The sequence below is a fragment of the Macrotis lagotis genome, chromosome 1 (genome assembly GCF_037893015.1).
Source record: "Macrotis lagotis isolate mMagLag1 chromosome 1, bilby.v1.9.chrom.fasta, whole genome shotgun sequence".
NCBI lineage: Eukaryota > Metazoa > Chordata > Mammalia > Peramelemorphia > Peramelidae > Macrotis > Macrotis lagotis.
In genome coordinates this window covers 803,773,716-803,786,697 of record NC_133658.1, presented here as the reverse complement: position 1 = coordinate 803,786,697, position 12,982 = coordinate 803,773,716, and the positions used below count along the sequence as shown (strand labels likewise).

The window sequence follows — 12,982 nt, the reverse complement described above, 5'->3', positions numbered from 1 at the left end:
CTGAAAAAGAGGGATAACAAATGGTGCCTAGTTCACACGATTATTATTAGGATCAAATTATATAGATATAGACATAAATAGATATAGACACATACCTATATAAAGCATTTCGCAAATATTAAGGCAACACATAAAATGATTATTATAAGCTATAAAGAGACTGAGCAATGCCATGAATCTTTAAAAGATTAAAGAATGGATCATATTCCTGAAACACTTTAATATTTACTAACCAGGTTCATTACAAGAATTTTGTGAGGTAAGAAATACTAATATTATTAGTCCCATTTTACTGAGACCCAGCATAGGAAGCAACTTGCCCAAGGATGGCTGACGACTAAGTATCAATTCAGGATTCCCAGCTTTCTGCTTTTAAATCAGAACTTTTTCCAATACATATTACTTTTTGGCCTTTATGAATTCCAAGGAATCACATACTCCTTTCCCCTACATTTCCACCTCCAGTTCAAAGACTTTACCTGTTGTAGAATCACCATTGTTCTTCTTCAAGCATCCACAGGGACCAGAAACAGATCTACAAGGGGGAGAGAGAAAAATGGAGTTTTAGCCTTTGGCTCAGTCTCCAAATCAGGCCCTTTATTCCCACCAAACAGGGGGGACTCAATGGTTCTAGGTGACATGGTAGATGGAACATGGAGCCCAGAGTCAGAAGACCTGAGTTCAAATGTGGCCTCAGATGTTTCCTAGTTGTGTGACCCTGAGCAAATCACTTAACCTCTCTTTGCCTCAGTTTTCTCATCTGCAAAATGGGGACCATCCCTCCCTCCCAGGATTTTTGTGAATATCAAATGATATAATTAGAAAGCAGCACAGAGGCACTATTATAAATGTCTATTATTATTATTATTATTATTACTATTATTATTCTAGCTATTATAATAGATTTAGAGCTGGAAGGGATCTTCAAAGCCATTGACTCCTAACCTCTCATTTTACAGATGTGGAAATCAAGTCACAGAGAGAAAGACACAATGATTTGTCCAGTATCACACAACCATGACTCTCTGCTTCTCTCTCCCCAATCCCTGAACCAATGAAAAATTACTCCCTAAAGATAAGCTCTTCCAGAATCCCTTCAGAGGTTTATATTCCTGTCCCAGTTGAGCCCAGTCATTCAAGCCTAACCTGATCCTTCTATACTTAGATTAGTTCCATATAGCAACAGACACATTTTTAATGTTTTGGTACCCTATGCTTTCATGCAAACACTATACGGGGGAAAACAACTGGGAGTTAGAGTCAGAGGACCTGGCTTCAAATTCATTACTTGTATTACCTTGAACAAATCACTTGATGTCTCTGGGTCTCAGTTTCCTCATCGATAAAATAAGGTTATACAAGATGGCCTTCATAGATCTTTGTCAGCTTTAGCTCTATGATCCTATGTTGTTGTTTGGTCATTTCCAGTCATGTTCAGCTATGACCCCATATGGGGTTTTCTTGGCAGATACTGAAATCGTTTTTCCATCTCTTTCTCTAGCTGATTTTACAGAAGAGGAAACTGAGGCAAATAGGATTAAGTAACTTGACCAAAGGCACACAGTAAGTGACTGAGGCTGGATTTGAGCTCAGGTCTTCTTGATTACAGGCCCAGTACTCTATCTACTGTGCTACCTAACTGCCCTTATGCATTTAATTCAACATTCACTAAGTCCCATCTGTGTGTAAGCACTGAGGAAGAGACATTTTAGAATAATCTCTGACTTTATGAAGTTTGCAGTCAACCAGGTGATTTAGACACATTCATAGATAGCAAATATACACCCTGTACATGAGAAATAAATTAAAGAGGAACCCCACCCCCAAAATGAGAGGGGAAACCATTAGACCATGTCACATAGTACAAAGAATGATGACAAAAAGGAGAAATGAGTTCAAATCCTCTGTCACTTGATGTGTGTTTCTGGGCAAATCACTACTCCCTAGGCTTCAGTTTTTTTATTTGTAAAATGGGAGACTTGGGCTTACTGATCTCTAAGGTTCCTTTCATCTCAATGATCCTCTGAAAGCAACTCCAAGAATCAGGGGAAGCTACCTGGGGAGGCATAAATTTCTATGCATCCTTTAAAAGATAGGTCCAATACCACTCCACCCTACCTTGGTTATGGGTGTCAGAGAAAGGTATTACGGTCTTTGGAAGAAAATTTCCAAAATGCTTAGCTCCCAACACACAGAGTCTGCCCTTGAAATTTATCCCCCTTCTCTCCAACCTCCCTCCCATGCCCTTCCTTGAGTCCCATCAGGGAAGTGGCATCAATTTCTTATACTCTCATTCAGGAAGGCACTCCGCTATTTAATCCCCCACCCACTGGGCTGTAACTGGAGCCCTGACCTTCCTTTCCTCTAAGTTACCTCAGCCACCCAGGAATCCAACCCTGGGTCACTAGAGGCATCAGATCCAGGTGGATGGTGAGGATGGAAGACATGCAACCTGAGGAGACCTGACTGTCTTTGTGCTAAAGCAATGGAATGGCAGCTGAGGGCTGGAACTGGTCTGAGGATGCAAGAATCCTGAATTGGGATGAGGATGAGGATGATAAGAAATAAACAATAACTACCATTTCTGTAGTGAGTTAAGGTGAATAAGTACTTTCTTCCCAACAGACCTTGAAGAGAGTAGTTCATTTTAAAGATGAGGAGATTGAGTCATGATATTAGAAATGAATTGATCAGGGCAGCTAGGTGGCGCAGTGAATAGAGCACTGGCCTTGGAGTCAGGAGTACCTGGGTTCAAATCCGACCTCAGACACTTAATAATTACCTAGCTGTGTGGCCTTGGACAAGCCACTTAACCCCATTGCCTTGAAAAATCTAAAAACAACAAAAAAAAACCCAAAGAAATGAATTGATCAGGGTTATGAAACAAGTATTGAAGCTAAGGATTTGAACTGAGGTCTACAGTGTCCCAACTGAGAGAGAGAGAGAGAGAGAGAGAGAGAGAGAGAGAGAGAGAGAGACAGACAGAGAGAGAGAGAGAGAGAGAGAGAGAGACAGAGATGGGGGGGACAGAGAGACATAAAGAGACAGAGGGAGAGAGAGAGAAAGACAGACCGACAGACGGAGACAGAAATATAGAGAGTGAGAAAAGGAGGAGGAGGAAGAGACTTATTTCAAAGTTTGTCTGCCCCCAGTCTCTCCCGTTCTCAACCATTAACTTGGGATCATATTTATAGAATGTTTTACAAATTCTTAAAGTGTTATATATAAATTTTAGCTTGTCACTATCTCTCTCTGTCCCTTTTTATCTACCTACCTCTCCCCACTGCTTGTTCTCAGTGTCTGCTTTTTTTCCTCTGTTACTATCTGCCTCATGTTGTTTCTCACTCACTCTCTATGTCTCTCTGTACTACCCACTTTGTCTCTCTTTGTCCCTATTCCCATCTTAATCTTTCTCCCCTCCCCCCTCTGTCTCCCATGCTCTGTGACATGTGACCCTGAAAACACTGGGTTCCCATGGAGATGGAGGACAAGCTTAGGGCTGTCCCTGAAAGCCCTGTAAGGGCCCCAGGACTCCCTATTGAAGGGACTTTGGGCCCTCTTCCTGACTAGGCTACATATTATTGCATCCAAAGACTTCTCATGGACTTTGAGACCCTGCAAACACCATGATCTTTCCCCATCCCATGTCAAGGGTGTTGCCTTTATTGAGGATGCATAATCACAAAAATCATTGAAAGGGGAAAAACAACACTAGCTTTGGGAAAAACAGGACCTAGATTAAAATTCTGATAGTGACTACCTGCATGACTTTAAACAAGTTGCTTAACTTTTCTGGACCACAGATTCTTCATATGTAAAATGAGGTTATTGGACTAAAAAGTCTCTAAGTTTCCTTTATCTCTCAGTCTAAGGAACCTATATTTTTAATCTTATCATTGATGAAGTTTGCCATTTTAGCAGATCATATTTAGTTGATCAGAATCAGGTATAGAATACTTTCCCTCTCAGATATCCTCTAAGAATGAAATTATATGGGCAAGCTGAGACTTCATCAGCTTTTCTGCTTTTGGCAGAGACAGAAAAAAATTTCATTTCTATTGCACAGAAGGGAATGTTTCAAAGGTCCTTCTTCCCTTATCTTCAAAGTATCATAGTCCTCCATCCTTCAGATAGAGGTCTGAATTTCACCCCACCTCATCAAAATTTGGTTCTTCTTTTGTTTTTCTCTTTCAATCCCTTCTTTAACATTCTTTTAAGAAAGACTTTATTTCCCTGAAAAAAGTTCCTCCAGTTCTTTCACTTTCTCCTCTTGTTTTTTTTCTCCTAGGGTCAGAAATACCTGAGTTCAAATCCAGTTTCAGACACTTAGTAGCTGCATGACCCTGGGTAAGTTGTTTAATTTCTGTTTGCCTCAGTTTCCTTACTGTACAGTGGGCACAATAACTAAATCCATGGTAGTAGATAAAATCGCCAAAAAAGATAGTATAAAGGGCAAAGAGAAGAGAGTCAGCTATATTGAGGGTACCTTTTATTAGTGGACATGACTTGAATGAAAGTCAAGCTGAGGAGATTGAGAGATAATAGTCATATAGGTAGAAGAGCACAGTGTAATGAAAACCTAAAGAGGAAAGAGTATCCAAGAGAAGTGGGTGATTGACAGTTTCAAATGCTGAAGAAAGGTTATAAAGAATGAGTCCTGAGACAATGGCATAAGGTTTGGCATTTAAGGGGTGATTGTAAGGGACCATTTTAGTTGATTACTCTCAATAGGAAAATATATCTATTTATAAATACTCCCTACATTCCAGCTTCGGTGTGCCTGGTCTGAGCCTTCCAGGACTGATTTCTCGAAAGTTTCCAGGAATAGAGACTCCAAACTGATCCAGGATGTGGTGAAGTGAAGTGAGAGGTCCTATACTCTTGGCAATTGGGTCAGGATTCTGGGAAAAAGTGGAGAGGGGAGGAAATAGTTCTCCTCCATCTCATCAATGCTTAAATTGGGCAAAGAGTTAGAATTGTCCCCAGTTACACAAACACAGACACACAAAGACACATAAAAGCATATGCACATGTGGAAATACATGACTATACAGACACTCACAACCCCTTTCTATCAGGCTGTCCTTTTCTGACTTAAAGTGATCAGACTGTTAGAGCTAGAAAGGATATTTGAACACAGAATTTGGAATATCAACCATACAGACTATTAGAGCTGAAAGGCCTTTAGATTGTAGAATATAAGTGATGGAAGAAGCTTCGAACATAGAAGATCAGAGGTGGAAAGGATATTAAAGACTATATAGTTCAACCCTCTCATTTTACAGGTGAACCAACTAAGCACCAGAGTAGAAGGGACCGACCCAAATTCTAACATTGCCACAACTGGGATTTGAACCCTGTTCCCTGATTCCCATGTAAGGCTCTTTCAGAGAATCAGAATCAAAGCTGATAAATATTTATTAAACACCTACTATTTGCCAAACAGTGCAGGGGTTGAGAATATAAAGAAAAGATAGTTCCTGTCCTCATGGAGCTTCCAGTCTACTGGGGGAAGAAAGGACATACAAGAAGCTCAAAGGAGGGAATGGTGTGGCAGGTTCCCAGAACAGGGTCATGATGAAGTCCTGCAACTGAGGTGGGAAATGAGGAGGTGAATAACCTGAACCCCCTCCTTCTCCTTAGTCAGATATACCTGGTATATTCACCAGTATGTGATTTTGTCTGAAGAAGGATAGGGAAAGGTGACCACACCATGAGATTTTTCTAATAGAACTTCCTCAGATTGACTCAGTGGATTTACAGAATTTCCACATTTACAGTTGTTTTTCTACCACCAACCGAATAGCATCTCAGAATGGATAGAGACCTCAAAGAAGATCCGACCCAACCTATTACCTGAACATCAGTCCCTTCCATTCTGCACTATCCCTTATATGGATAATACGATATTTGTTGATATTGAGTCATTTCAGTCACATCCAACTCTTTGTGACCCTATTTATAATTTTCTTGGCAAGGATGGTAGAGTGGTTTGCCATTTCCTTCTCCTGTTCATTTAAGGAAACTGAAGCAAAGAGATTTAACTGACTTGCCTAGGGTCTCACAGCTAAGTGTCTGAGACTGAAGCTGAACCCAGGTCCTCCTGATGTCAGAGTTGGTGTTCTGTCCACTGAAGCATCTAACTGTTCATATAATACAAATATATAAGGATGTACTAGCACATACCAGCTCATACTCCAGTTAGCTCTCTCCTTCCCCACTGGCATGTCCAGGTAATACAGTTACATGTGCAACAAAACTCATCACCCTCACTATGGGGTCATACCTCAAGGGTTTACTCAGGGACTATTTACTGTTATCTTCACCTATAATTCTAACTGATTTGGTTTTCTGGTTTCTAACCCTCCCAACAAACTACTAGAGAGACTTAGACAATAATAGTAAGGAAGAGACAGATGAATAATTAAAAGCAGATACATAAAGTCACAAAGTGTAGCAGCCTGGAGCCATTTGGTAAAGGGACAAAGAGAAAGGACAATATGTCCTAAAAGTCTTAGTGCATTTCATATTTTTTTTAAAAGCTTTAAAATTGGGGTAAAACCCTAAAAAAAGCTTTAAAATTGCAACATGATGCCTAGAGCATGCTGTATAGAGTGACAAAATAATATTGGATTAGGAACAAAGAGGATGAACTCTGCCACTAACTAGTCAAGTGACTGATATTAGGCAAAACCAATGATTTCAATTTCCTCAATTATAAATGAGGGAATTAAAAGCTTCTCTGAGGTACCACCTCACACCTCTCAAAACTGGCCAATATGACCAGAAAGGATAATGATCACTGTTGGAAGGGTTGTGGGAAGTCTGGGACACTTACATTGTTTGTGGAGCTGTGAACTCATCCAACCTTTCTGGAGAGAAATTTGGAACTATGCCCAAAGGGCAACAAAAATGTGCATATCCTTTGATCCAGCAATACCATTACTGGGTATATACCCTGAAGAGATGATGAAAAAGGGTAAAAACATCACTTGTACAAAAATATTTATAGCAGCCCTGTTTGTGGTGGCAAAGAATTAGAAATTAAGTAACTGTCCTTCAGATGGGGAATAGCTTAGCAAACTGTGGTATATGTATGTCATGGAACACTATTGTTCTATTAGAAACCAGGAGGGATGGAAATTCAGGGAAGCCTGGAGGGATCTGCATGAACTGATGCTGAGTGAGATAAGCAGAACCAGAAAAACACTGTACATCCTAACAGCAACATGGGGTTGATGCAACAATCAGGGACAATACCATCTGTATCCAGAGAAAGAACTGTGGAGTTTGAACAAAGTTCAAGGTCTATTCCCTTTAATGTAGAAAAAAACTGATATTTTATTGTCTGATTTGCTATCTCTTATACTTTTTGTTTCTTCCTTAGGGATATGATTTCTCTCTCATCACACTCAGTTTGGATCAATGTACAACATGGAAACAATGTAAAGACTGACAAATTGCTTTCTGTGGGGGGGTGGGGGAGGGAAGTAATATTGGGGGAAAAATTGTAAAACTCAAAATAAATAAAATCTTTAATTAAAAAATAAATGAGGGAATTAGAATATATAAAAGTAAAACTTCAAACATTAGAACTAGATGAGACCTTAGATCATAGTCTCTTAGATGGGGGGGGATCTTAGAATATAGAATGGCAGAGCTGGAATGTACCAAAAAAACCATAACTTCCAATCCTTTAAGTTATAGGTGGACAGAGAGGGTAGAGGATTTAGTCATTATCCATCTTCCAGATAACAGGGACAGATCCCTTCCACCTTTGATATCCTATGGATCTAAATGACTGATAGGGATCATGAAATGGGAACTCTGGAATGATTGGCAGTTAATGCAGTCCTGAAATATCATGTTACAGTAAGGCATGTGCTGATTGTTAAATTTTCAGAGAGCATTTATCCCTTGGGAAATGACTTGATTGATTGTGTTACTGGCTGATGAGCACGGCCTTCTTGCTGTCCCTCCTTCATCCATATGACAGGACTTCCAATATTTCCCAACTTGAAAAAAGCTATCACCACCCCTCCAATCTTGTGTTCTCTTCTCTTTTTTCTCAACTTCTTCAGCTCTTTCAGCTGATCCTTGCCTAGCCTGGTCTCCAGTCCTCTAGATATCCTGGTTGACATTCTATGCAACTTAAGCTCAATTCACTAAACATTTATTGGGATAGCTGGGTGATGCAGTGGATAGAGTGCTGGGCCTGGAGTCCAAGGAACCTTTTTTCCTAAGTTCAAATCTGCCTCAGACCCTTTACTAGCTAAATGACCCTGGGCAAGTCACTTAACTCTGTCTACCTCAGTTTCCTGATCTGTAAAATAAACCAGAGAAGAAAATGATAAACTATTCCAACATCTTTGCCAAGAAAAATCCCAAATTAGGGGAAGCTGGGTGTCATAGTGGATAGAGCACCAGCCCTGGAGTCAGGAGGACCTCAGACACTTAATAATTGCCTAGCTGTTTAACCTTGGGCAAGACACTTAACCCCATTGCATTAAATAAAATTAAAAAAAAAGAAAATCCCAAATGAGAGTCATAAGAATTGCACATGACTTAAAATGATTGAACAACAAAAAAAACAGTTATTAAATACTTGCTATTTGTGGACCTCATTTCTAGTCAGAGGAGTCTAGAGAAGGCCCGACCCCTGCCTTCAGAAAGCTTAGTCTAGTGGTAAGAATGAAAGATACTCTTAGAACATCGCCATTTGAGAAGATAAATAAAATACATACTCTTTGATCAGAGGGAGGTTACTTTGTTTAGGGGTAGTGAGAAAGCTTCCCTGAGAAATAAACAGTCCCCCAGTACATCTCTACAATCTCCTTTGGAAATCAGGAAATGACAAGGTAGTCTTGCTAAACCTATTTTACAGCAAAGTAAAGAGACCCAAGATGGAAAATTGTCTTGTCCCAGTTTATACCATAAGTTAGAGACAAGGTAGAACTTGGGTATCCTGCCCCCTGGTCCCTTTTCTATTTAGTGCAGGACTAATTTCCCTTTCTTCCCCTTCTTTTCTCCTGGAACAAATCATACTAGTTCCCATGGTGACGGATTTCCTAGATCACACAACTGAGAACTACTTCAATCCCTTCATTTCAGAGAAGGAAACTCGGAGTTGGAGAAGAAATGTAGCTGTTAAGAGTCACACAGATCCAGTCAGTAGCAATGACTGGAGTTGAACCCTAGGTTTTAATCTCCATGTCTCCTGTACTTCCAGTCTTCCAGTACTGCTCTTGTCTATCTCTATCTATACTCCCAAAGGGGCCTGGGTAAATTCCAAAACATATATGAGCAGAGCTGACAAGTTCTTCGTTTCTTCTGTCTCTCCTCCTTGCCACAACTTAAGGGAAGATCCTCAAGCTGAGGGAAAGGCTATCTGTGATCTGAGAACCTTTTATACAAGCTAGGGTCTCTAAGGAACATAGGTAAACTGGGCTTCTCACCTGTTGGGGGTTAAACTCTCTACCCCATGAGCCAAGAGCAAGGCTGGCATTGAAGATCTCTTCCAATCTTACCTCTCCAGGCTTCCCTAGTCCTATTCACTTGTACCAGCCAGAGCAGATGCTTGCCTTATATACCATTTCCATTTCTCTTCCCCTCTATCCTCTACCCCAAGTGCTTTCTAACCCTTCCTTAAGCCTGGGTTTCAATCCAGATGTCATCCTCATGAAACACAGTTTGATAAAATTCCAGCCATCTTCCAAAGCTCAACTCAAGTGCTCTCTCCCGCAGGTCAAGTCAAGAAACGTGGATTAAAAGTGCCTACTAGAAGCCAAAGACCCTAAAAAAGGCAAAAGCATCCCCTCCTCTCAAGAAGCCAGGTCAAATAGGTGGGGCAGGGCAACCTATCTGTAAACAACTAAGTGCAAACAAGATGGATATAGGCTGAACTGGAGAGAATGTCAGAGGGACAATGGGAACCCCCCTGAGCCTCCCCAGGCAATAAGGTCTCATCTATTGCGGAATTCTCTCTTAATGTCTCATCTTTCAGGGCTCCCTCCCTTCACCTAGTATTGTAAACATCCCTACCTCTAAACTGGTGAGATGGACATCCAGCCCTTCTTCCTCTCTATTTCCCCAACACAGCGGAGTGCAGGGAAACCTCTACAAACTGTGAGTATTGAACAAAGACCTAGTGAATTGAATGCCATTTTTCTTCAAAGGAGCTCTTGAAAAAAGAACAGGGAAAATAACTCCGATTGCTGAAAGGTTTACAAAATGTGTTTCTCACAGCAGCCTGAAAGAGTGGGTAGGGCAAGTATTATTAACTCCATTTTCAGAAGGAAAAATTGAGGCCAGGAGAAGAAAAGTGATTACCCAAGACACATAGCTAGAAGTCAGTATGTAAAAACTCAAGTCTTCTAACTTAAGTTCTGGTTCTACTTGTACCATGTTTCCTCTCTACAAGAACATCATCCCGGATACCTCCTACCCTGAGAAGGATGGGGGGAAGGGATGGATCAAGTCTTGGGAGCAAAACAAGACTCCCAGGATGGAAAGAATCTGGAGACCAGGACATGAGAGGAATCGGGGGCACGTTTCCTTAGGCCTGAAGCTATTCTGTGTCCTCAATTAATGATGGGAAGGGGAGAAGGAGAGGACTTGATTTCAAGATACCTCCCTAGGTGGTGGGTGAGGAGCAAAGTTGAAAAGGATCAGAGAATGAGAAAAGAGAGAAGAGAGGAGAGGGAGGAGATGGAGGTAGGGAAAGAAGAAAGGAAAGGAGAGAAGGGAGGAAAAGGGAAGGAAGAAGGAAAGGACAGGGGAGGGAGAAGGAGGCAGTGAAAGAGGAGAGGGGACAAGGGAAGATGGAGAGAAGAAGGATAGGGAGAAAGACAAAGAAGAGGGAGAAGAAAGAGGAAGAGAGAAGGTGGGGAAGGAACATGGCTCTCACTTCAGTGTGACTTTATGATGATCCGCATGATCCCAGCAATTCCCCCACCTTCAGATCAGCAACTCTAAGGAGCTTTCACAACCACCTGATTCAGAAGGAACTGCCCTGCCTTAGGGCCCTTACCTTAGTCGGGCTGGGGCTCAGTTGCCTCCTAATTTTCCCGGCTGTCCCAATTTAGAAGGGAGGAAAGGCTACTTTCTGGAATTGAAGAAGGTAGGAACTGATGCAGCCTGAAGTCCACGACCCTCCAGCTTTATCTCTGTTTTCTGTCCCTACTCTCCGAGTCTCTCAGTGTCTCCCCTGAGGGCTGTCTTTTAGGTCTGTCTAGTTCTGTTTAGTTTCTCTCTGCTTTTCCCACCTTCAGTCTTGTAGCTCTTTGTTTCGTTCTGCTCCCTCCCCGCCCCCCCCCCCCCCCCCCCCAATCTTGCTTGCTGTCTCTATTCTAGCTTGCTTCCTTACTATACTAGATGGTGACCTTGGGTAAGTCACAGTCTCTCTCTGAACTTCTGTTTCTTCATCTTTCAAGTGAATGGGATTTGACCAGATGATCCTTAAGGTCTCTCCCACATTTGAATTCTCTGATGACTGCTCAGGTTTCTCTCTGTCTCTCTGTCTCTGTCTCTGTCTCTCTGTCTCTCTCTCTGTCTCTCTCTCTGTCTCTCTCTCTGTCTCTCTCTCTGTCTCTCTCTCTCTCTCTCTCTCTCTCTCTCTCTCTCTGTCTCTCTCTCTCTCTCTCCCCCTCCCTCCCCTAGCTCCCTGGCTTCCTCTCTCTGCCTGCCTGCCTTCCTTTGTCAGTCTGTCCCTCTCTCCCTGCCTCCTTCCACCTGTCTCTGTACCTGTTGTCGGCTCTGTCCAGGGCTCCTAGCTAGGCTCCCCCTGCCCTGGGGCTCTGCCTTCTGCTCCCACTCTCTGAGCTTCTTAAAGGAGAGGGAGGGGCCCAGGCCAGGCCTGTGGCCGCTCTGCCATCAGCGGCAATGAGCAAGGGGAGGGGCACGGGACCTGCACTGTGGCCGCGGGAGGCACGTGGGCCTGGCCAGGGGCAGCGTGCTCCCGGGGGAGTCTGCTGGGCGGGTGCTCGGGAAAGCTGCACTCCCTCAAGGCCCTGCCTTGCTCTCCCTCTGCCTTCTCAATGGGTGCAGCCCCCACAAGAGGGACGGGAGCAATTACCCGCACAGAGCATTTGGAGCTTTAAGGGAACTGAGTGACCACCTATGTAGTGACCACCACTGTAACTGAGGCCCATAAGGGGAAGTGGAAATGATGGGGATGCCCGTCAGCTGGGGAGATGGCTCAGCAACTGAGGATATAGGATTGTGATGGATAGAATATGCTGGAAGCTACATGATCTTAGATGAACATGGATAGACTTTATGACATAATGAAGAGGGAAATGAGTCAAACCAAGAGAACATTGATACAGTAACAGCCAAAGTGTTTTAAGAACAACTTTGAACAGCTAAGTCATGCTGACTATTATAAATACCCAAATTAGCTAGACATAATCCATGAAGGAAGATGCCATCTGCATCCAGAAAAAGAATTGATAAATGAAAATATGTATAAAATGGATTTACAGAAATGTATGTACATTTACATATACACACATTTTTATGTCTGGATGGCCATCTCTTAGGAGGAAGAGGGAAGAAAAGAACACAAAGTAACATGATAACTTTATTACATATTTAAAAGGAGTAGCAAGTTGTACATAATAAAGTTTCAGTTTCATGACAATGAGTGCATTTTTTCTATCCTACCATTTCATGGAAATGCTCGACTCTTTTTCTTTTGGTTTTTGCAAGGCATTGGTGTTAAGTGATTTGCCGAAGGTCACACAGCTAGGTAATTAGTAAATGTTTGCGGTAGGATTTGAACTCAGGTCTTGTGCTCTATCCACTGCACCACCTAGCTGCCCCACTTGTTTTATTTCTATAGTATAAATTAAGGTGTTTGTTTTTTATGGCCAGGGACACAGATAGTAAGTGGCCAAGCATCATCTTCTGATTCTAAATTCAGGATCTTTTCACTGTACTATAATAATTAGTATGTCAACACATTTTAACTAATTTACTATTT

At 42.0% G+C, this 12,982-nt stretch overlaps 1 protein-coding gene across 2 annotated transcripts in view; it reads right to left on the bottom strand.

The window, feature by feature from the left end:
- Positions 1-11,864, bottom strand: part of MYO7A (myosin VIIA) — a 138,582-nt gene extending 126,718 nt beyond the window's left edge. The window contains exons 1-3 of one of the 2 annotated variants that reach the window (XM_074216946.1): positions 11,743-11,864; positions 11,030-11,104; positions 480-535 (exon numbers count right to left, since the gene is read on the bottom strand). In XM_074216946.1, the coding sequence (XP_074073047.1) occupies positions 480-497 (18 nt within the window). In that variant the 5' untranslated portion in view covers positions 498-535; positions 11,030-11,104; positions 11,743-11,864. Of the gene's footprint in view, positions 1-479; positions 536-3,274; positions 3,364-11,029; positions 11,105-11,742 lie in introns of those variants that run through there. The other variant, XM_074216947.1, reaches the window with a different exon arrangement.
- Positions 11,865-12,982: the final 1,118 nt, after the last annotated feature.